A 20,067-nucleotide genomic window follows, 5' to 3' on the forward strand; every position below is an offset into this window, starting at 1 on the left:
ACTGTATTCAATGCTCATAGGAAAAATCCCCACTTATTAAACATTTTGGCAAGGTGCTTGACACTCACAAAACAAGTATACTCAAATTTGGTCCCCTTTTATTATATTAAAAAATTAACCAAAGAATTATACCAAAAGAATCAGCAAAAATGAAACCACTGAATTTTGTTCAGATTATATTACCGTTCTATGAATGGCTTGTTCTCAGGCTGCTTCCCTCACTAGAGAGTTCAGAATATGCATTAATCATAGAATCATAGAGTTGGAAGGGGCCATACAGGCCATCTAGTCCAACCCCCTGTTCAATGCAGGATCAGCCCTAAGCATCCTAAAGCATCCAAGAAAAGTGTGTATCCAACCTTTGCTTGAAGACTGCCAGTGAGGGGGAGCTCACCACCTCCTTAGGCAGCCTATTCCACTGCTGAACTACTCTGACTGTGAAAATTTTTTTCCTGATATCTAGCCTATATCGTTGTTCTTTAAACCTATTTCTGCGTGTCCTCTCCTCTGCAGCCAACATATACAGCATCCTGCCCTTCTGTTATGTATAATCTGCTTAATTTACTGAAGTTCAGGTTGTGTTTATTATATATCATGTTTATTTTACCGTGTTGTGCAAAAGTTAATTGAAAATGGAAATCGACCCTGAAGGTAAAGCGACTCCCCCCTCCCCAAAATTCATACCCATTAAAGTTATTATTACGGGAAATACCTGTAATTTTCACATAAATCTAAGGCAATTACTTTTTAATGATAGAACTGGGTGAATATAAATTGAGGGCCTTTCTGCACAAGGACCAATGTTGCCAATTGGTTCCACAAAGCGGAAACGCTATTTTTAAAAGTGCAATCTCCGCGTTACGCATACCTGCATTTGTTGTTGTTGTTGTTATGTGCGAAGTCGTGTCCGACCCATCGCGACCCCATGGACAATGGTCCTCCAGGCCTTCCTGTCCTTCAGTGACTCCATCCATCCACCTCATTCTCTGTCGCCCCCTTCTTCTTTTGCCCTCGATCGCTCCCAGCATTAGGCTCTTCTCCAGGGAGTCCTTCCTTCTCATGAGGTGGCCAAAGTATTTGAGTTTCATCTTCAGGATCTGGCCTTCTAAAGAGCAGTCAGGGCTGATCTCCTCTAGGACTGACCTGTTTGTTCGCCTTGCAGTCCAAGGGACTCGCAAGAGTCTTCTCCAGCACCAGAATTCAAAAGCTTCAATTCTTTGCCGCTCGGCCTTCCTTATGGTCCAACTTTCGCAGCCATACATTGCAACTGGGAAGACCATGGCCTTGACTAAACGCACTTTTGTTGGCAGGGTGATATCTCTGCTTTTAAGGATGCTGTCTAGATTTGCCATAGCTTTCCTCCCCAGGAGCAAGCGTCTTTTAATTTCTTTGCTGCAGTCCCCATCTGCAGTGATCTTGGAGCCCAGGAAAATAAAATCTGTCACTATCTCCATTTCTTCCCCATCTATTTGCCATGAATTGAGAGGGCCGGATGCCATGATCTTTGTTTTCTTGATGTTGAGTTTCAAGCCAACTTTTGCACTCTCCTCCTTCACCCGCATCAACAGGCTCTTTAGTTCCTCTTCACTTTCTGCCATTAGAGTGGTATCATCTGCATATCTGAGGTTGTTGATATTTCACCCTGCAATCTTGATCCCAATTTGTGACTCCTCTAATCCCGCCTTTCTCATGATGTGCTCCGCATACAAGTTAAATAGGCAAGGTGACAGTATACAGCCTTGCCGAACTCCTTTCTCAATTTTGAACCAATCAGTGATTCCATGTTCAGTTCTCACTGTTGCTTCTTGACCTGCATATAAATTTCTCAAGAGACAAATAAGATTCTCTGGTATTCCCATCTCTTTAAGAACTTGCCACAATTTGTTGTGCTCCACACAATCAAAGGCTTTAGCATAGTCAATGAAGCAGAAGTAGATGTTCTTCTGGAACTCCCTAGCTTTCCCCATGATCCAGCGTATGTTGGCAATTTGATCTCTAGTTCCTCTTCCTCTTCGAAATCCTGCCTGTACTTCTGGAAGTTCTCGGACCACATATTGCTGGAGCCTAGCTTGTAGGATTTTGAGCATAACTTTGGTAGCATGAGAAATGAGTGCAATGGTGCGGTAGTTTGAACATTCTTTGGCATTGCCCTTCTTCGGGATTGGAATGTAAGCTGACCTTTTCCAATCCTGTGGCCATTGCTGAGTTTTCCAAATTTGCTGGCATATTGAGTGTAGCACTTTTACTGCATCATCCTTTAAGATTTTGAATAGTTCAACTGGAATGCTGTCACCACCACTAGCTTTATTTGTAGTGGAATCCAGTATTTGTAGTGGAATCCTGCATTTGTAGTGGAATCCAGTAGCGTTTCAATCGTTTCCCACAGGTTTCTGGTCTCGCAAAAATCGCTAGAAAGGAAGCGATTTTTTCTGTGCTTTGCCACGCCCCTGGCTGTCAATCAAATGAACAGCCAATGGGCGGTTGTTATCATGCGCCCAAAAAGCCCCTTTCCCTTTAAGAACAGGTTTTTTTAAAAAAAGGAAAACACACGTTGCAACAAATATGCCTTGATTCTTCCTAACGAACAGACCCATCTAGCTGGCAGCTGGCGTGCGAGCTGGCGAGTCATCATGACCACGCTCCCCCGAGTGGAAAAAAAATCCCCTCCCTGCACAGGCACGATTTTCGGCCAAAAATAAAGGGAACTTGCAAACGGGGCTGTGTTGTGCTTGGAGACTTAGGGGAGCTTTAAAGCACTTCTGTGGAGGGACTGTAGCCGGAGAAGCCTCGCTGGGTGAATGAAGGCTCACTGGTTCGTTGCATTCTGGTCGCTCCGAGAAAAAAAAATGGCGATCGCTTCACCGGAAGTTCGGAGGAGAGAGCCAGGGGGAGGGACTTTGATGGAACCACAAGAATGGGAACGCACAGGTCTTTTTCGCTACATATTGTTTGCAAGAGTGTAGCGCTTTTCGGAGGGTGAATCCACTTTTCCCGATTTCCCTTTAAGTACTACAACTAATCGTTTTTTGCAGGACTGTTTCAGGAGTGTTGCAGATTGTGTGCGATGTCTTGCAGAACTGCAAATTAGTAGCGTTTACAATTTGCAAGCCTGCTACGTTAAAGTCGTGTGGAATGGCCCCTAGTGTTTCCTTTAAGTAAATATTGAAGAAAAAAAAAAGGATGCAAACAACTCTTAAGCAATCACAACTACTACTACTTCTTTATTTTTATATCCTGCCCTTCTCGGCTGTCTCAGTAGATTTCCCATAACGGCAGGAATCAGGGCAACCAGGCCAAAGACTTCGTCTTTAAAGCGAATACGCAACAAAAACCCAGGGGCTTTCCGCACCGGGATCTTTGTAGCAAATTGGTTGCTGAATGAAAAATCGCCATTTAAATTAGTGGAATTCGTCGTTATGCATACCTGCCTTTGTAGTGGAATCCAGTTGTGTTTTGTAGCGTTTCCCACAGGCTTCCGGTCTCGGCAAAAATCGCTAGAAAGGAAGCGCTATTGCCAAGCTCGTCCTGCCCCTGGCCGTCAAGCAGCCAATGGGCAGCCGTTAGCATGCTCCCAAACAGCCCCTTTCCCTTTAAGAAAGTTAAAAAAAAAAACAGACCCATTGCAACGAATCTGTGTTGATTCGTTGCAACGGAGAGACCCATCCAGCTGCCTAGTGTGTTTGAGCTGTCATTTATTCGTTGCCACGCTCCCTCCGAGTGAAAAAAAAAAATCCCCCCCCCCCTCTCACGGGCCCAATTTTCGGCTGAATGAATGTGTAAAAAATAAAGGGAAAATACATCAGCAAACGGGCTTTTCTGTTCTTTGTGCTTAGCGACTGAAGGGGAGGGACTGAAGCCGGGGAAGCCTCTAAACAGAAAGAGGCTCGCTGGTGCGTTTATCCCCGCTCGCTCGGAGAAAAAAAAATGGCGATCTCTTCGCCGGAAGATCAGAGGAGACAGCCAGGGGGAGGGACTTTGTAGAAACCGCAACAATGTTAACGCACAGGTCTTTTTCGCTAGTGTTGCAGATTGGTTGCAGGAGTGTATCCTCCGGAGGGTGAATCCACTTTTGGGGATTTCCCTGAAAGCGCTACAAGGAAGCGCTTTTTGCAGATCGTTTTCAGGTGTGTGGCAGATTGTCAACGACGTTGTGCATAACGGCAAATCAGTAGCGTTTTCAATTGGCAACCATTGTGCGATTTTGAAGGCGTGCGAAAAGCCCCCCAATATTTTCCATGACGCAAGCCAAGGGCTCCGCTATTGCAACGGCCTTGTAGAGGCAAGACGAATTCGAATCGCGGCTCGCGCAATTTCCGTCGCGAAATCCGACCGCCGGGGGAGCCCTCTTCTCCTCTCTCGAGAACGAGGCAGGCACCGAGGAGCTTCGCGTCGGCCGTGCGAGCTCCCGTTCCCCCCGCCTCCTTTGGAGCGCCGCCGCCAGCCAATGGGCGTCGGGGACCCGGGCGGTGACCTCAGCGCCGGCGCGCGGCCAAGAGCCAGTACAGGGTGCGGGCGGAAGGGGGAACAGTCGGAGCGCAGCACAGCACAGGGGAGCGCGCGGAACAGCAGTAGCAGCAGCCAGGATGGTGGGTGCTCTTGCAGGCTGCGTGGGGAAGGCTCGGGCGGCCGGGGGCGGGGAAAGCTCTAGTGAGCGAAGAGGCCAACCGGGTTTCTTAGCCGGATCCCTGGACGGGGACGGGGGGCTTGCATGGCGCGCCTCGTAACAAGGAGCGAGGGCGGGAGAGTTTGGGTGTGGGTCAGGCAGGTAGGCGCCTCGGCTGCCTTCCCTGGGCACGGCTAACCGGCTTCTTCTTGGTTCTCTTTGTTGCCTGCAGTGCGACTTCACGGAAGATCAGACCGCTGGTAAGGTGCTCTTGACGCCCTCTCTCGCCCTGGGCGGCTGGGGGGGGGGGTCCCGGGGAGCGGGCGGAGGGGCCGCGTCCGGAATCCTCGATCCGCCTAGACTTACGAGGCCGTCTCCTTCCTCTGGTTTTTCCAGCCCCTCTGCTCTCCCCCCCGCCCCATCTCTTGACGGCAGCCCCCGGAGGGTGAGTCGGTGTGCGGGTGTGTGGCTCGGCGCCTGCCCCCTCTCCCCTAACCCGCTTCGTGGCTCTTCTGCTAACGCGTCGCTTCGTTCCCCTTCCGGGCCTTTGAAGCTAGCCTGGGCCGGAGGGTCGCCTCCCCGTCCCGTCCCCCCTTCCCGAAGCTCGTCCGCGCCGCGCCCAGCCCTTCTGCACGGGAATTCGTGTGAGTGTCTTTGCACGGCTCCTGCATGATGCATTTCCTGGTTGACAAGGGACCCACCCAGGTGAGCCGGCGGCCTCCCCGGCCACTTTCAGCACCAGGGGCCAGCGGCTCCGCTCTCCAGCCAGGCCGATCCCGCGGCTGGGGGTTTGGGAACGCGCGGGGGCCCGACTGGACTCCGCGCCCCAGCAGGATGCGGCTAACAAGGCCGGTGGAAATGGCTGCTCTGCTCGCCTGGCCCTGCCGGGCGGGACCGTGGCTAGCGGAGGGGCGGGCGGCGTCGGTGTGGGCCGCCCTTGGGGAGCCCCGGCCTCGCGTCCCCCGGGAATTGTCAAAGATGGGCAGGCCGGTCGGTGCTCGCGTTTGACTTCCTTATATGGGCAAGAATCTCCTTTCGGCGTGGAGCTGCGCGGGGGCTGCATTCCAGCTGGGTCGGGCCTCGGGAGGGAAATGCGGAATTCCGGGCCTGCCGGGCCTTGCAGGCGGCAGCCACAACCCTCCCCTGCCCTGGCTAGACCCAGTTGGGGTCCACTGGCACCTTTAAGACCAGCAAAGACTGATTCTAGGCGTGAGCTTTCGGGCGCATGTCTGGGGAAGTGTGATACACATGAAAGTTCAAGTCTTGAATCAATCTTTGTGGCTCTTAAAGGCACCACTGGACTCGCATTACTTCAGACCAGCACAGCTACCCGCTTGAATCCTCCCTGGCTAGTTACTGTCCCCATCCCCACGGAGATGCATAGGGGGAGCTTCCCCTCAGGGGCAGTGGTGGTGCCGGCTGAGGCTTGTGTTGTGAAGAGGCATGGGTGGAGGACTCTCCTGCTTTTAAAGTTGTCTGCCTGGGGCTGTGCCAGGTACTTGTGTGTGCTGTGCGGTCAAATGGGCCACAGTTTTAAGAAATACTTTTTTAAAAAATGATCACACTCAAAAGTGCAATCTTCTGGCTTCCACACCCATTCCCTGGAGAAGTCATATTAGCATTTCCCCTCATATCTGGGTATGGGAAATATCATAGGAATGTAGCGGAGCCAAAATTGCCTCAAAAGGAAATCTGTTCTGAGCCGGGCCGTATTGTGGGAGATGCCGACCTGTGCTGGCTTGACATTCCCTGACGAGTGTCAGTGTGACCACAGGCACTCTTTGACTTGAATACAAGGAGAGTGAACCTGCCTTGGCTTGTGCTCTGAGCTGCCCATGGCCCTCCTCACCAGGGCCTGCTCCCTGGCCAGTGCCACCCAAGTGACTGCTGGAGCAAAATGATGAGGAAGGAGTTGGCTTGCCCCCACTTGTCTGCATCAGCCAGTGCTGTTGCGAAATCAAGCCCCTGGCTAACACTGTAGCAGTCTAGACCCAGAAGGTGATGGGTGTGCTTCTGCTGGGGTGACAAAATGCCTTGAACAGACCCTGCTTCTTATGAAAGGCCATAGGTTTCCCTTGGAAGCTGCCTGACGTTGAGCCAGGCCCTTGATCCATCAGAGACAGCCGTGTCTACTCCCTGTGGCTGCTCTCCAGGACCTTTCATATCACTAACTCCCAGATTATTAAAGTGGAGATGATGGGGACTGAATCTTCTGCATGCCAAGCAGATATGCTCTGCTGCTGAACCACAGCCCCTCTCCAAGCAACTCTTGAAATCTTTCAGAGAAACTTCGTCTTGAATCTACAGTAGAGCAAAAATCAATTTTGAGTTTTTTCCACATCGGAATAGGGTAGGAAGAATCATTGGACTTTTATGATCTGCTTACAAATGGGCATTTCAGAGATGTGGCTTAATATTTGGTCTGATGGTTTGGTGGGAGAGCTGCTTGTCTGCTGTTGACACTCTAATGGCATTAATGTAACAGCTAAAATTTCTAACTTGAGGAGGGAACATTTTTTCCTAGGAAGGAGAGGGGTCATAGCTCATACTCCTAGGCCCTTTCAACTTTGTTGAAGGAACTGCTGAGAGAGACTTCTGTTTGATATCCAGACATGTTGTACTAAAGCTAGGAGGCCTGACTTGGTAGACTGTTGCTTTGTTTGCTCGTAATAAGATAATACGATGCATGCAGGAGCAGAGCTTTTGTTCTTCCACTAGCCCCCAGAAGACTAGGCTGAAATTTCTATGGAAAAATTGGTACTTATCTACCTTCTCCCCCACCCCTACCTGGATATGCATTAAATAAAACACCAAGTGTATTGCACAGTAAGAAATTAACTCTTCCTCTATAAAATCTCCCTGCAGAGTCTACAGGATATGGTGCTGTAGTTGTAGATGGTCTGGTGTGATTCTTGATAGTGGGACTCCCCTCCCTCTTCCTTGTTCCCTAACTGAGTTCAGCTGCTGTGCATTGCTTCTTCTAACCTCTCTGAAAAGATCTGTGTGAGCTGACAAGGTATCCCCTCTCTGCTCTGGACACCCTGACATGCACTCAGACTTCTGACCCAGAATTTTACAGAAGCAAAGTGAGTAATTCTAGCCTTTGCTATAGAAGAGGTGGTGCTTTCTGGATTCTGCCCCCGAGTCCTCCTTTGCCAAGCAGGGAGCTGACTCTTACCTCTTACCCAGACCACTCCTCGAAATTATCCTTCCCTCGGACCTTACCATAATTGCCTGAAAGAGTGACCTTAGCAAGCCTCTGCCCTAAATGTTTTTAGAGGGCCGGATGAGATGACCCTTCTGCTAGGCTTGGTGGCAATTAATGTACAAGCATTGTGACTGTCCAGAGCAATTTGATGTTGGGGAGTTGCCCAGCTGGATAAAGGCATCTTTGGAATCTGTAAGGGAGATAATCTTAAACAGTCTCTTAACGGTGATGGCCCTATGCCTGGCCTTGCTGGATGTCAAACATTTGAATGGCTGATCTTAAAGCAGCATTTTCTGAATAGTTACCATTTCATCATCCTGTGTATATTTCCAGGCAGTTTAGCATGGCAATGTTACATAAATGAAGCCTGAAACCGACATGTAGAGAAAATCAGGGTGTTCCCCCCCCCTTTTTTTGCGCTCCCTAGTCATTCACTGTGGCATTTTAGATCCTCAACAGATGTTTGGCGGATCTTCACTGAGCAACCTTAAACTGTCGGTCTAGAATGGGGCAAAAAAAATGTCGAAGGCCAAAATTACTCCTTGAAAACAACACATGTACAAAATATGTGCCTTTTGGCCCCAGGACACTCTCTTTTTAAAATTAAACCACCAAGTTAAATGCACCAAAGTGAATCACAAATCACCACCACTCATCCTTGAGTGCAGGGACTTGCTGAGAGAGGCAGTTGGGGGAAGACTCAGGATAGCTTACAAACAGCTGATCCATTTTGAGACCCCTGCTTGCAGGCAATCGAAGGAATGCAGGTTATTTCCACCAAGAGACAAGACTTTGCCACAGTGAAATGCATAACCAGTACTTGATTGTAACACTGAGAACATCGTTATAGGTCCTAACAAAGCAGGCTAAAACATCCAAGGCTGCTTCTTGTGTAGCTCTAAAAATATTGTATTGTAGGATAACTCATCAACAGATCCAGCTGCAGTCACAAGTAGGCCAGACCAGTCCCTGTTTAGAGAGGCCTGATATTCACCAATCTGGTAGAAATTGCAAGCATACTAGCAGACTGGTGGTTGAGAAATTTTAACCTTCCTGGGCGCTCCATCATGAATCTCAAAACGAGGGCAGTCAGGGAAATTGACTGCAGCAAAACAAATGCAAAGACCTAACAACCAAGATTTTAATAGGAGTTTATAATAGAATTATGATAAAATTTTATAATCTAGAAAGATTTTAAATTTTATCATAATTCTATTATAAACTATAAACCATGACAGCAGAATTAAAAATTGTCTTCTTTAAAATGCAAACTGCTGCTCTTCAGTATCTGACAAAATAGGCCTGCAGACTACAGAAGTTCATTGTCTCATTTGGTCTTTTAAATAAGCATTTTCATTCATTTTTCAGCATGATCAAGACAATAAGGCTCTTCGCGTTTTTTAATTGTGGTGGTGTTTTGTCTAGTAAAAGGATCTCAAGCCACCAATGTTTGATAGGAGATATTTGCTTACATTTCCATCTCAGGCTCTATTAGAAACTATGGTGCTGTCAACAATAATGAGATCTGCTTTCTTCTCAGAGGTGCCATGAAGTTCAAAGCTAGATGATCTAATAACCAAGTGAATGGATGAAGAGGGATAAAATATCCATTGACTTTTTCAACTTGGGATATGATTATACTTTGTCATTTCTTTAACTTTGCATAAAACCATTGACGATGTGTGCACCCTTTCCAAAAGAATTCTGAATAGTGTAGCCACATAGGATGAAGTTGGTAGAAATTGGGGTGGAGGGAATATGTTTTAAAAGTCCTGTCAAGATGACCAAATCAGGCTGATATGGTTACTTTTAAGGATCCGGTTTCCTGAACTCTGTACTTGGAGAAATTGAATCCTGCTTGGATAGGAAACAAAACTGTGTCCTTGTCAGTTATATTGTATTGCTTGATATCTGATAACGGGCTGGTTATATCTATGATGGGGGGGGGGGTTGAGTACAGATGTCTTGAATAGTTTCAAACTTTTTTCCCACTTGAGCAAGGGGGGGGAGTGGGGCAGTCTGTCTTTAAAAATAATCTTGCATGGGGTTAGTGGTCCAAAGAAGTATCCTCAAAACTGTTGCTAGGCCCTTTGTGTGATTTGTGGCACTCTCTTCTACTGCCTCCAGGCATTGAGTAATGCTCCCAGGCTCTTCCTTTCCATAACTCTTCCAAGCTGTTCCATCTCTTTGACTCCCTGCACCTGCCTTTGAGGGCAAAAGAAGAAGGGGACGACAGAGAATGAGGTGGCTGGATGGAGTCACTGAAGTAGTCGGTGCGAACTTAAATGGACTCCGGGGAATGGTAGAGGACAGGAAGGCCTGGAGGATCATTGTCCATGGGGTTCCGATGGGTCAGACACTAGTTTGCACCTAACGACGACAACCTGCCTTTACAAGAAAGGCCTGAGACATATTTTGAGAAGCCACCCTTTAAACTTCAGGGGTGAATAGGTAGCTTGATTCCTGTTGGTATAGGCTTCATATTTAAAAAGTTTTATTGCTTACTGCTGACATCCTAGTGAGGGGCGGTATATAAATTAAATGAATACATAAATAATATAGTGCATAAAAGGCTATATTGCGTTGGAAGTTACTATTCTTTCTTTCTTTCCAGATGAGGGAACTGCAGGCATTGAGTAACTTGACTGTTGCCATTGGAAAAATTAATCTCTCTCTTTAGCCACTATCATCCTTCAGGGAAAAAATCATATGAGCCTCCCAATACTTACCCAAAAGGTTGTCCAGTGCCGCACCCCCTGGGGCCTGGAACTGGGGTGCTGTCTGGTATGAATGCATGATCTTGCAGTATAGCTTAAGAGCCCTCAGGTAGCAAAACCATAAGAAACAGAAAGTAATAAATTCATATAAAGGCAAACGCCAGACATCAGCTCCTACTGACCGTTGGATCATACATGTTTTTGGATTATGTTCAAAAACTTCACACATCTGTTCCTAGAACACACAATACTGCTAGGTTAGATCCCATAAGGTGGCTTTTGTGTTCATAAAACGGACTTGTAAAATCTGGTCACTTAATACTGATACCATAGGTGCTTAGAGATCCTGAGTACACGGCCTTCCTTTGTAAACATAAAAGTAGTAGCAGAACCGTAGGGTTAGAATCATAGAATCATAGAGTTGGAAGAGGCCATACAGGCCATCTAGTCCAACCCCCTGCTCAATGCAGGATCAGCCCTAAGCATCCTAAAGCATCCAAGAAAAGTGTGTATCCAAGAAAAGCATCCAAGAAAAACCTTTGCTTGAAGACTGCCAGTGAGGCTCACCACCTCCTTAGGCAGCCTATTCCACTGCTGGACTACTCTGACTGTGAAAAACCTTTTCCTGATATCTAGCCTATATCGTTGTACTTGTAGTTTAAACCCATTACTGCGTGTCCTTTCCTCTGCAGCCAATGGGAACAGCATCCTGCCCTCCTCCAAATGACAACCTTTCAAATACTTAAAGAGGGCTATCATGTCCCCTCTCAATCTCCTTTTCTCCAGGCTGAACATTCCCAAGTCCCTCAACCTATCTTCATAGAGCTTGGTCCCTTGGCCCCAGATCATCCTCGTCGCTCTCCTCTGTACCTTTTCAATTTTATCTACGTCCTTCTTGAAGTGTGGCCTCCAGAACTGCACACAGTACTCCAGATGTGGTCTGACCTGTGCCGTATACAATGGGACTATGACATCTTGTGATTTTGATGTGATGCCCCTGTTGATACAGCCCAAAATGGCATTTGCCTTTTTTACTGCTGCATCACCCGCCACGAGCCGCAAGGGAGTGGCGGGATATAAATCTAATCATCATCATCATCATCATACTGCCTGCTCATGTTTAGTTTACAATCCACAAGTACCCCAAGGTCTCGTTCACACACAGTGTTACCTAGAAGCGTATCCCCCATCCAGTAGGCATGCTTTTCATTTTTCTGACCCGGATGAAGAACTTTACACTTATCTTTATTAAATTGCACCTTGTTCTCATGTGCCCATTTTCCCATTGTGTTCAGATCTCGTTGAACTCTGTCTCTATCTTCTGGAATATTTGCCAGTCCTCCCAATTTGGTGTCATCTGCAAACTTGATGAGTAGTCCCTCCACCCCTTCATCTAGATCATTAATAAATATGTTAAAAAGTACCGGACCGAGCACCGAGCCCTGAGGTACCCCGCTACTTACCTCCTTCCAGTCTGATGAAACACCCTTGACAACAACTCTTTGAGTGTGGTTCTCTAAGTAATTCCCTATCCACCTAACTATCTGAAAATCCAGATTGCAGTCCTTCAATTTATCCATCAGAACATCATGGGGAACCTTATCAAAAGCTTTACTAAAATCCAAGTAAACGACATCAACCGAATTTCCACGATCCAGCAAACCTGTTACTTGGTCAAAAAAGGAAACCAGGTTGGTCTGACAGGACCTGTTGGAGACAAATCCAAGAAGGTATTATAGAAGGTATTTAGCATTGTGTGAGACTGGAGTCAGTTCACCTGTGCCCTGGAGAGAGGGAAAAGCCACTGATTTTAAGGCACCATTAGTTGGGCGTGTAAATTAAATTGTAGATGTCTTTGAGCTTTGTATTGCTTTAGGTCTTGACTCTCTTGGCTTACTTTGACTCCCTGCAGAGTTCAAGGAAGCTTTCCAGCTCTTTGACAGAACAGGAGATGGCAAGATCCTATACAGCCAGTGTGGGGATGTGATGAGGGCCTTGGGCCAGAACCCCACCAATGCAGAGGTCATGAAAGTTCTGGGCAACCCCAAGAGTGACGGTGAGTGGCCCTTGCATTGCGGCAGTTCTGGGGTTCCAGGTGTGTGGAGGGTTTGGGTTTTTTTTTAAGGAAGGGCTGGTTTCCCGTATGCTAAAATCTGTGATCCAGTGAGAGCTTTTCTACAAATAGAATATGTAACAGGCAAAGCAGCAACTGTAATGCAAGCTGCTTGTGTTTTGTCATTGAAGCTTGCAACCTCTGGAATTTTGGGTGCAGAAGTCGGCAGTCTGAAAAATTCTGTGTCTGATTTTTTTAAAGAAAAACTTCTAGTCTTGAAAGGGTGTGATCAGTGCATCCCTTGTGGCATCTCCAAAGACAAAGATGTGCTGAGCATGATTTGTGTTTGGTCAGTGGGTCATCCAGTGTCATCCATCCTCTCCTTTTTCCTACTACTAACAAAACAGCAAATGTACGAATTTGAAGATTTGAAGCATGCACGAATTTGAAGCAAATGTACAGTACTCTGCTTTTCTGTGGGTTGGTGCAGAAATTTTATTCTGCTCCTAGGTTTAACTTGAACCTCGGCTTCTATTTTAAACTCCAGTCTTAAATTGGGCATCACAAAAGAGAATTCTTGGCACCCAACATACACCATTGATGGTCCGTAACACCTTTTCCTCCCCCCATTGTGCTTTCTCTAGAAATGAACATGAAAACACTAAGTTTCGAACAGTTCCTGCCCATGATGCAAACCGTTGCGAAGAACAAAGATCAAGGCTGCTTTGAAGATTACGTAGAGGGACTGAGGGTCTTTGACAAAGAGGGAAATGGCACGGTCATGGGAGCGGAGATACGCCATGTTCTTGTCACTCTGGGTAGGGCTGGATTATAGTTTCTTGATCTTTAATGAATCTGTCACCAAATCGTTCTCCTGGCCTTTGTTTCTCCCAATGGCTTTAAAGGTTCTTGTGATTAAAAAACGAGGGAATGCTCTATCTTCTTGCAGTGGCAGCACCAAGAACAGAAGCCCAGAATCCCAAGTTGTTCACCTAGTAGATGTCATAGATCTCACAGGATTCTGAATCTCTTCCTGGTTGGGCACCACATTATGTAGTCTGAGAGCACCAGCTGGTGTACCAGCTAAGCTGGTTGGTCCTTTGAACGGGGTCTACCAAATGGGTGCATGGAATGGTCAGCTTCTTCAGTAGCCTTGAGCTTCTCCGCCTAATCCCAATTTTGAGACCATTTCTGATGGGTTAAATTTGGAGAGCCCATGTGTGTTCTCCCAAGTCTTCTAGAGTGGTAGAATCCATGCCCTCTTCCCTGATTCGGCAGAAGGGAGGGTTGGTTTGAAAAACACTCACTTAGTCTTGTCCCTTATGTGCATTTATAAAATATGCACCTACACATATGTATTATTTTAGTGCAACAGATATAGAGAAATATTTATGGCCTAGATTCCCCACCCACCCCCTATTAAATGAGCCTGTGTTTCCTGCAGGGGAGAAGATGACTGAGGAAGAAGTGGAGATGCTGGTAGCTGGCCATGAAGACAGCAATGGGTGCATTAACTATGAAGGTAAAGAATGGAGGTGATCAGAGCATATTCTCTGGTCTTCATTGGATATTCAGTCTCTCATCTAATGGGCTTGCAGGGTCCACATCTTATTTGGGAGAAACGTACCTCTCTGCAGACGAGAAAGGAATCTGGTAGTGGAATTGGAGATAGGTGGGCTCCAGAGGTGCCCTTAGATATAGCAGGGGGTTGTCTTCCATTTCCTGTGGAAGAAGAGCACGCACAAGGTGAATGTTTAAAGCGTAGTGCATGTTCTCACTTTCACTTGAGAACATTGCTGGGCCTGGCTTATGGAGGGGAGGAGCTGATGTTCAGGCGCTTTTCTCTGTCCTTGATTCTCCTCTTGCACCTTGTCTTGTGGCTCCTCTCAGACATGTAAATGGCACCAGTGTTCTAGCTTGGGAACAGTCACATGGGCTGGTACTTGCATCCCGTAGTGTTGTGTGTAATGAGAACTCATGGATCAGACGAAAGCTTAGTGCCAACATGGCTCTGTCATTGGAGTGAGTGCCCTGTGGCTGGGGTCAAGCTACTCTAAATGTAACTGAGCCAAAGGTTCCATGTAAACAAATACACGAACACTGTGATGTTTGTCTGTCTCCGGGATGTCGTGAATATAAACGGTACAAAGATCGCAAGACATCCTAGCAGCACAATAACAGGAGCTGGAAGTGATGTGCCTCTGCCTCAAGTGGGGTGGTGTCAGTGATGTTCCATGTGCCTGGTTTTGTTTGTTCATCTGCTTGATCAATTTTGATGTTTCTTCCTTTCTACAGCATTTGTGAGACACATCTTGTCAGGGTGAATTCGAACGGGGTACGCCTCCTCCAAACCTACCTCTTTTTTTTAATAGCCTCCTTTTTTTTGTTGACATAAAAAGGAAGACTTTGGTTTGCACTCATTTCCCCCCCTCCATCCTTCCCCCCCCCATTCAGTATCTTCCTTTGTTTCCCCCCCAATCTCCAAGCATGTCTTTGCATGTAGCTGACTCTCTAAGTAATCCAAGCAAGGGTGGCTGGGGGGATGAGGCAGCTCTGACTGGCTAAAGCAAGACTGTGCCGGTGTAACCTTGCAGTGCTCAGGGTAGGGTTGTCAGCAGCAGCATGAGGGGAGGCAGCTTCATCCTGGCACTTCAGAGGCCTGGTCTGCATATTACACTTGCTACAATACTGGCCATTGCTGCAATACACAGCACAAATCCTTGCCATGTGTGCTGATGGTTGCAGATTATGAAGCGCATTGTGGATTTACATTGCAATGGAATGTTTCCCTCTCTTGGAACTCCAACCAACAAATAATTAACTTCTTAAGTGCTGCTGAAGTGCTGGTATTTAAGAAGCCTTAGGCACACGGAAGTTAGATGGTCTGTCCTTTTTCAGACAGTTTGAAATTCGCATATATGCCCTAGTGCAGTGGTCCCCAATCTTTTTATCACCGGGGACCGGTCAACGCTTGAGAATTTTACTGAGGCCCGGGGGGATAGTCTTTTGCTGCGGGACGTCACCGCCATCTGAGCCCTTGCTCCACTTTCTTTCCCACTGATGCCCCTGACTACCTGCCACCCGCTGGGGGGCGCTGCCAGCAGCAGCTGTGCAGTACCACACCGAGGGGGAGCCCCACCCATGGTGGCTGCCGGAGAGCACCAAAGATGAGCCGGTGGCAGAGTGGCTGGGCAGCCCCCGAGGCAGCAGCCGGGGAGGAGGACGGGGAGGAGCTGCGGCGCGGTACCAACTGATCTCTGAACCAGTACCGGTCCCCGGACTGGAGGTTGGGGACCACTGCCCTAGTGGATATTTGAAGTTGCAGACTGCAAAATTCTGCAAGTTTAAATGATAATGTTAGATTAAAGGATTCCCTGTGGTAGCATTCTAACTGTTCACCATGCCGTATCCATGTGATTTTTATCAACCAAGTACACTGTGAAAACACCTGGAGGTCTTGAAGTGTAATGTCTAGACCAGACTTCTGCAGGGATGAAGGCCAGGAAACTGCATCTGTGTCATGCTTCGGCAGCCCTTTCAACTGAGAGGGAACACATGTGCCACCACCTTCGTTTTGTAAAAGTAAAGGCCTATTCACAGGTGCTTTTCCTACAATCTTTCCCAAAATATCCTCAGTGCTGGGCCCAGACCTTGCTGCTACTGAGAAGTGAAAGCTGCAGATGTTGTTCTGTCTCCTTGCGTGGTCATTGCTTGCTTTCTCACCCAGAAGAGCAGATGGCCCACAGGGGTGGCTGGCATGAGCCCTCCTACTGGGCTACAGACCTTAGCAGCTGCTCAAAGTTATCAATCTCTGGTGCTAAGCATTAATACCACAAAGTGGCCTGTACACACAGCAGTGGTCTCTCTCCTGACTCCAGCCAACTGCTGGGATCATGGGAATTACTGTGGCTGCTTCTGGGGAGAGCCAGGATCCGTGTGGGTGTGGAAAAAAGAGGCAGTGGAAACTGGAGGCCTATGGCCTATGTGTATGAGAAGAGTATGATGTGAGCCATCTTGAAGTTTGCTATCAAAGTTTGTGGTGGGCTCAAACTAGGATTGCGTTTGAGATGACTTCTGGACCATAGGCCCTAGGTGTGCTCACCCCTACTGCAGAGGGGAATCAGCCGCACCTTAATTTTGCACATGACTTGGGCCATGCCTGGTCGTCTTCAAGTGATGGGAGTTGGTAGTGCTTGTGCACCTCCGCAGACACACAGAGAACTGATTGAATCTATCTGTTTCTTGGCAGAATTTGCTGAGAGGGTGGTTTCAAGAGTCTCTAGGCCAGGGGTAGTCAAACTGCGGCCCTCCAGATGTCCATGGACTACAATTCCCAGGAGCCCCTGCCAGCATTCGGAAGGCCGCAGTTTGACATCTGGAAGGCCGCAGTTTGACTACCCCTGCTCTAGGCAGTGGAGTTATCAAAGTCATGTATAGACTTCTTTTCCTAGACCATGCTTAAAGAACAGGAGTGGATTTCTCAGCACCATGATTCCTTGCAGGTCCCCTGCTTTAAGTCTAGTGTCTTCCTGATTTTTGAATGTGAAGTCCAGATGTCTTTCAAGATTCGGAGTCTGTTAGAGAACTCATGGAGTCTTACTTTAATTTTAATTTAATATTGTATTTCTAGCCTGTCTTTTCCCAAAGTGCTCAGCATGGGTCAAAGCATACAAAAAGTTATAGATATTTTTAAATTCAGCTGGGAGAGGGGACACACATAGATGTTAAGTAACATCGGAGAGGGAATAGCTCCTTGCGGAATCCCACATGTCAGGGCACACTGCTGGGGGGGGTGTCTCTCCCCTAGCGTCCGTCACCCTTTATCCCCAACCTTGGAGAAAAGTTTGCAGCCATTGAAGGATGGTGCCTTGTTATCCCCATGTCTGATAGGCCAAGGGGCTTCCAAATCCCTAACTATATCAATGTTAAGGGCTAGGTCACGGTGGTGCAACAGGATTTTCTCTGCAAAACAACATACAAACGTCTCATGGCCAATGGCCAATTGTTTAATTTTGGACGGGCCTTTAACTAAGAACGTCAAGGATCAAATTGTTTTAAATAATTGAGCTGGGTGTGAACTAGCAGAATCAATAGAAGCTGAGAAGATCCCCACCAAACTCAATCTAGCCATCTCAGTTCCCATTTCGGTTCACCCAGCTCTGAGGTGTACCATGGAGCTGACTTGGGATGAAAACAGAGAGGGCGTCAAGGGAGTGATCTCATCAATGGCTGCAGATAGTTGGCCAGTCCTCCACCAGCACATCTACATCCTGCACAGCATCCTGGACGCAAAAAAAGTCCAGCCCAGTAGTGACAACAACTACCCCAGCAGATGGCCTTTCAGGCTCAGGTGCAAGCACGAACCACCACATGGCCCAACAGCCTCGTATACCCCAAGATTGATACCAGCTCCAGTCCATACCCCCATGGCTTGCTTCCCCCCCCCCAGGCCATAGTTGCAGTGTCAAGAATCACAGTCTGCTCACAGATGGAGTGTGGGGAGCCAAGGATAGACAGCTGACATCAACCACCAAAATAAAGCCAACGAGACAGACCCAGGATGCCGGGAAGAAACAATGGGAAGGTGCAGAGCGCTGAGAGAAACCATGAAGTTAACAGCAGGCAGATCTAAAAAAACAGCAGACAGGCTCTGAAGGCCGGAAGTCCGATGAGCCGAAGAGTTGAGGCCAAAGAGTCCTAGAGATCGGAAAAGTCGGGGAGCTGGGAGCCATGGAAACCAAGCTGCCTTGAACAAAGCTTGTTTCCACTAGGGTGGCTGTGAGAGTTGAGTCTTGTGTTCCGGGACATGCCACAAATCAGACTTAATTGGGAAAGGATCTAGTACTTTGTTGTGCATTCTCGGGGGTGGGAGGGATGTGAGCTGGCTCTTGCGACCTTCATCCTGCCATCAGCTGACTAGACGTCTTCCTGAACTGAAGGTTAATTGGACAGTCTTTCTTTAGGGGCTGTGCTGTGGCTGCTGCCTGCCTCTTTCTTTGGTTCCGCTCCCTTCTTTCTACATAGGTAGGCTCAGTCAGAAAGCCAAGCCCCTTCTCTGCTGTAGCTGAGCATCTCTACAACTACTTTTCTCTCTGCAGAAAGCAGAGCATCTTTGTAGGATTGACTCCAGAATTCTAATGCCTGGCAAATTAGTTGTAGAAACAGCCTTAATTCCTTTTGCCTGTGTTGCCTTTTTGTTCCTTTGTCTCTCTGGTTTTAACTGCTTGTGTTCAGAAGGGGTTCTTTGGATTTTCTGTGGGGTGGTGTTGGGATTGGGGTACAGAATAAGTTGGTTCAGGGGAAGGTCACGTGCTGTGATCTGTGATGGTGGCTCTCTTGGGACTCTTTTAAAATCAGAATATCACTCTGGAGAGAGGGAGTGCTAATGTTTTGGTTTCTGCTTGAAAGGCATAAAAGAAGCCTCCCACTGTATACATCAGCCTTTCTCAACTTTTTTACTGTTGAGAAACCCCTGAAATATCCTTCAGACTTTGAGAAACCCCAGAAGTGGCACGATTGTGCAGATTGTGGTTGGGAAGTATAGCTGTGTATATACCCACCTGGGGCCCCTTCCCACCCGCCCCAGGCCCATCATTGGCCATTTTGGGAGGGGAGGGCAGGCTGATGTGACCATATATGATCATATCACCTGATAAATGTTTAACACATTTTTTAAAAAATATATAAAATTAACTCCCACCCCTTCAGGAAACTCTTCCAGGGCCATCAAGAAACTCCAGGATTTCATGAAACCCTGGTTGAGAGCCTGATATACATACAGTGACAGGCTCAAGTCACTTGACCTCGGTGCTGTATCATCTGCAGCCCCACAGGCGAGAAAGCTTCTTGTGTGTTCTGCCATTAATTTGAAATGCCTGTCCAAGTGCAGTGTACGGCTGCAGAGGGTGATGTTACAAGGCCTCTAGAAAATTATTTTAACCATGCTAATTGTTGGGGAGACTTCCTTCCTCAAGCTGCTAAGTGCCTGCAAGCCTTGACTCCCGTGTTCTGGCAGGTTCCCCTCTGTAGGGTTAGCTGAGCCATTAATGCACTGGGGGTTTTGCCTGCCGCTTTCTGACCTATCGTCTTTCTCCACAGAATTGGTGCGGATGGTTCTGAGCGGCTGAAGACTGCCACTGGCTTCTTCTACGGAAATCCTCCTCCAATTTATCCTTAACATTTTTGTGCCTTTTAAAGCTGTGTGTTGAAAATACTTTTTGGTTCCTTCTTCAACCTTTTGGTTTTGCACTGGGGGGGGGAGGCAAAAACATTATCTGAAGAGGGGTGCTCCTCAGTCTTTGTAGATGTGCAGAGAAGTGATCCAGCGGCCACCTGGCTTGTCTCGCAGAACTGTCTCTTTCCAGAAATGTTCAGCAATTTCTCCCTTTCAATTGCTTTAATAAACTATTCCTAAAGTGTCTTGCTAGCATTGTTTGGTATTTGTTTATTACACCTGGCGTTTTCAGAGTTGCAAACTAGGCTTCAA

At 47.4% G+C, this 20,067-nt stretch overlaps 1 protein-coding gene across 2 annotated transcripts; it reads left to right on the forward strand.

Moving 5' to 3' along the window:
- The first annotated feature begins 4,351 nt into the window (after nt 1-4,351).
- On the forward strand, nt 4,352-20,001 carry LOC143833112 (myosin light polypeptide 6). 2 transcript variants are annotated; one of them, XM_077328520.1, is made up of 7 exons: nt 4,352-4,586; nt 4,836-4,863; nt 12,441-12,584; nt 13,226-13,399; nt 14,026-14,103; nt 14,877-14,916; nt 19,680-20,001. In XM_077328520.1, the coding sequence occupies exons 1-6, from the start codon at nt 4,584-4,586 to the stop codon at nt 14,903-14,905; spliced, it is 456 nt and encodes a 151-aa protein (XP_077184635.1). In that variant the 5' UTR covers nt 4,352-4,583; the 3' UTR covers nt 14,906-14,916; nt 19,680-20,001. The 2 variants fall into 2 exon arrangements, with proteins under 2 accessions (XP_077184635.1, XP_077184634.1); XM_077328519.1 differs by lacking the exon at nt 14,877-14,916.
- The last annotated feature ends 66 nt before the right edge of the window (nt 20,002-20,067 follow it).

Source organism: Paroedura picta, chromosome 3, assembly GCF_049243985.1.
Source record: "Paroedura picta isolate Pp20150507F chromosome 3, Ppicta_v3.0, whole genome shotgun sequence".
In the NCBI taxonomy this organism is placed as follows: Eukaryota; Metazoa; Chordata; class Lepidosauria; order Squamata; family Gekkonidae; genus Paroedura; species Paroedura picta.

What these genes read in the sequence shown, in the direction of transcription:
- LOC143833112 (XM_077328520.1), top strand. An exon ending in CACGGAAGATCAGACCGCTG is followed by an intron (nt 4,864 to 12,440) that starts GTAAGGTGCTCT and finishes GACTCCCTGCAG; the next exon opens with AGTTCAAGGAAGCTTTCCAG. An exon ending in CCATGTTCTTGTCACTCTGG is followed by an intron (nt 13,400 to 14,025) that starts GTAGGGCTGGAT and finishes TGTTTCCTGCAG; the next exon opens with GGGAGAAGATGACTGAGGAA.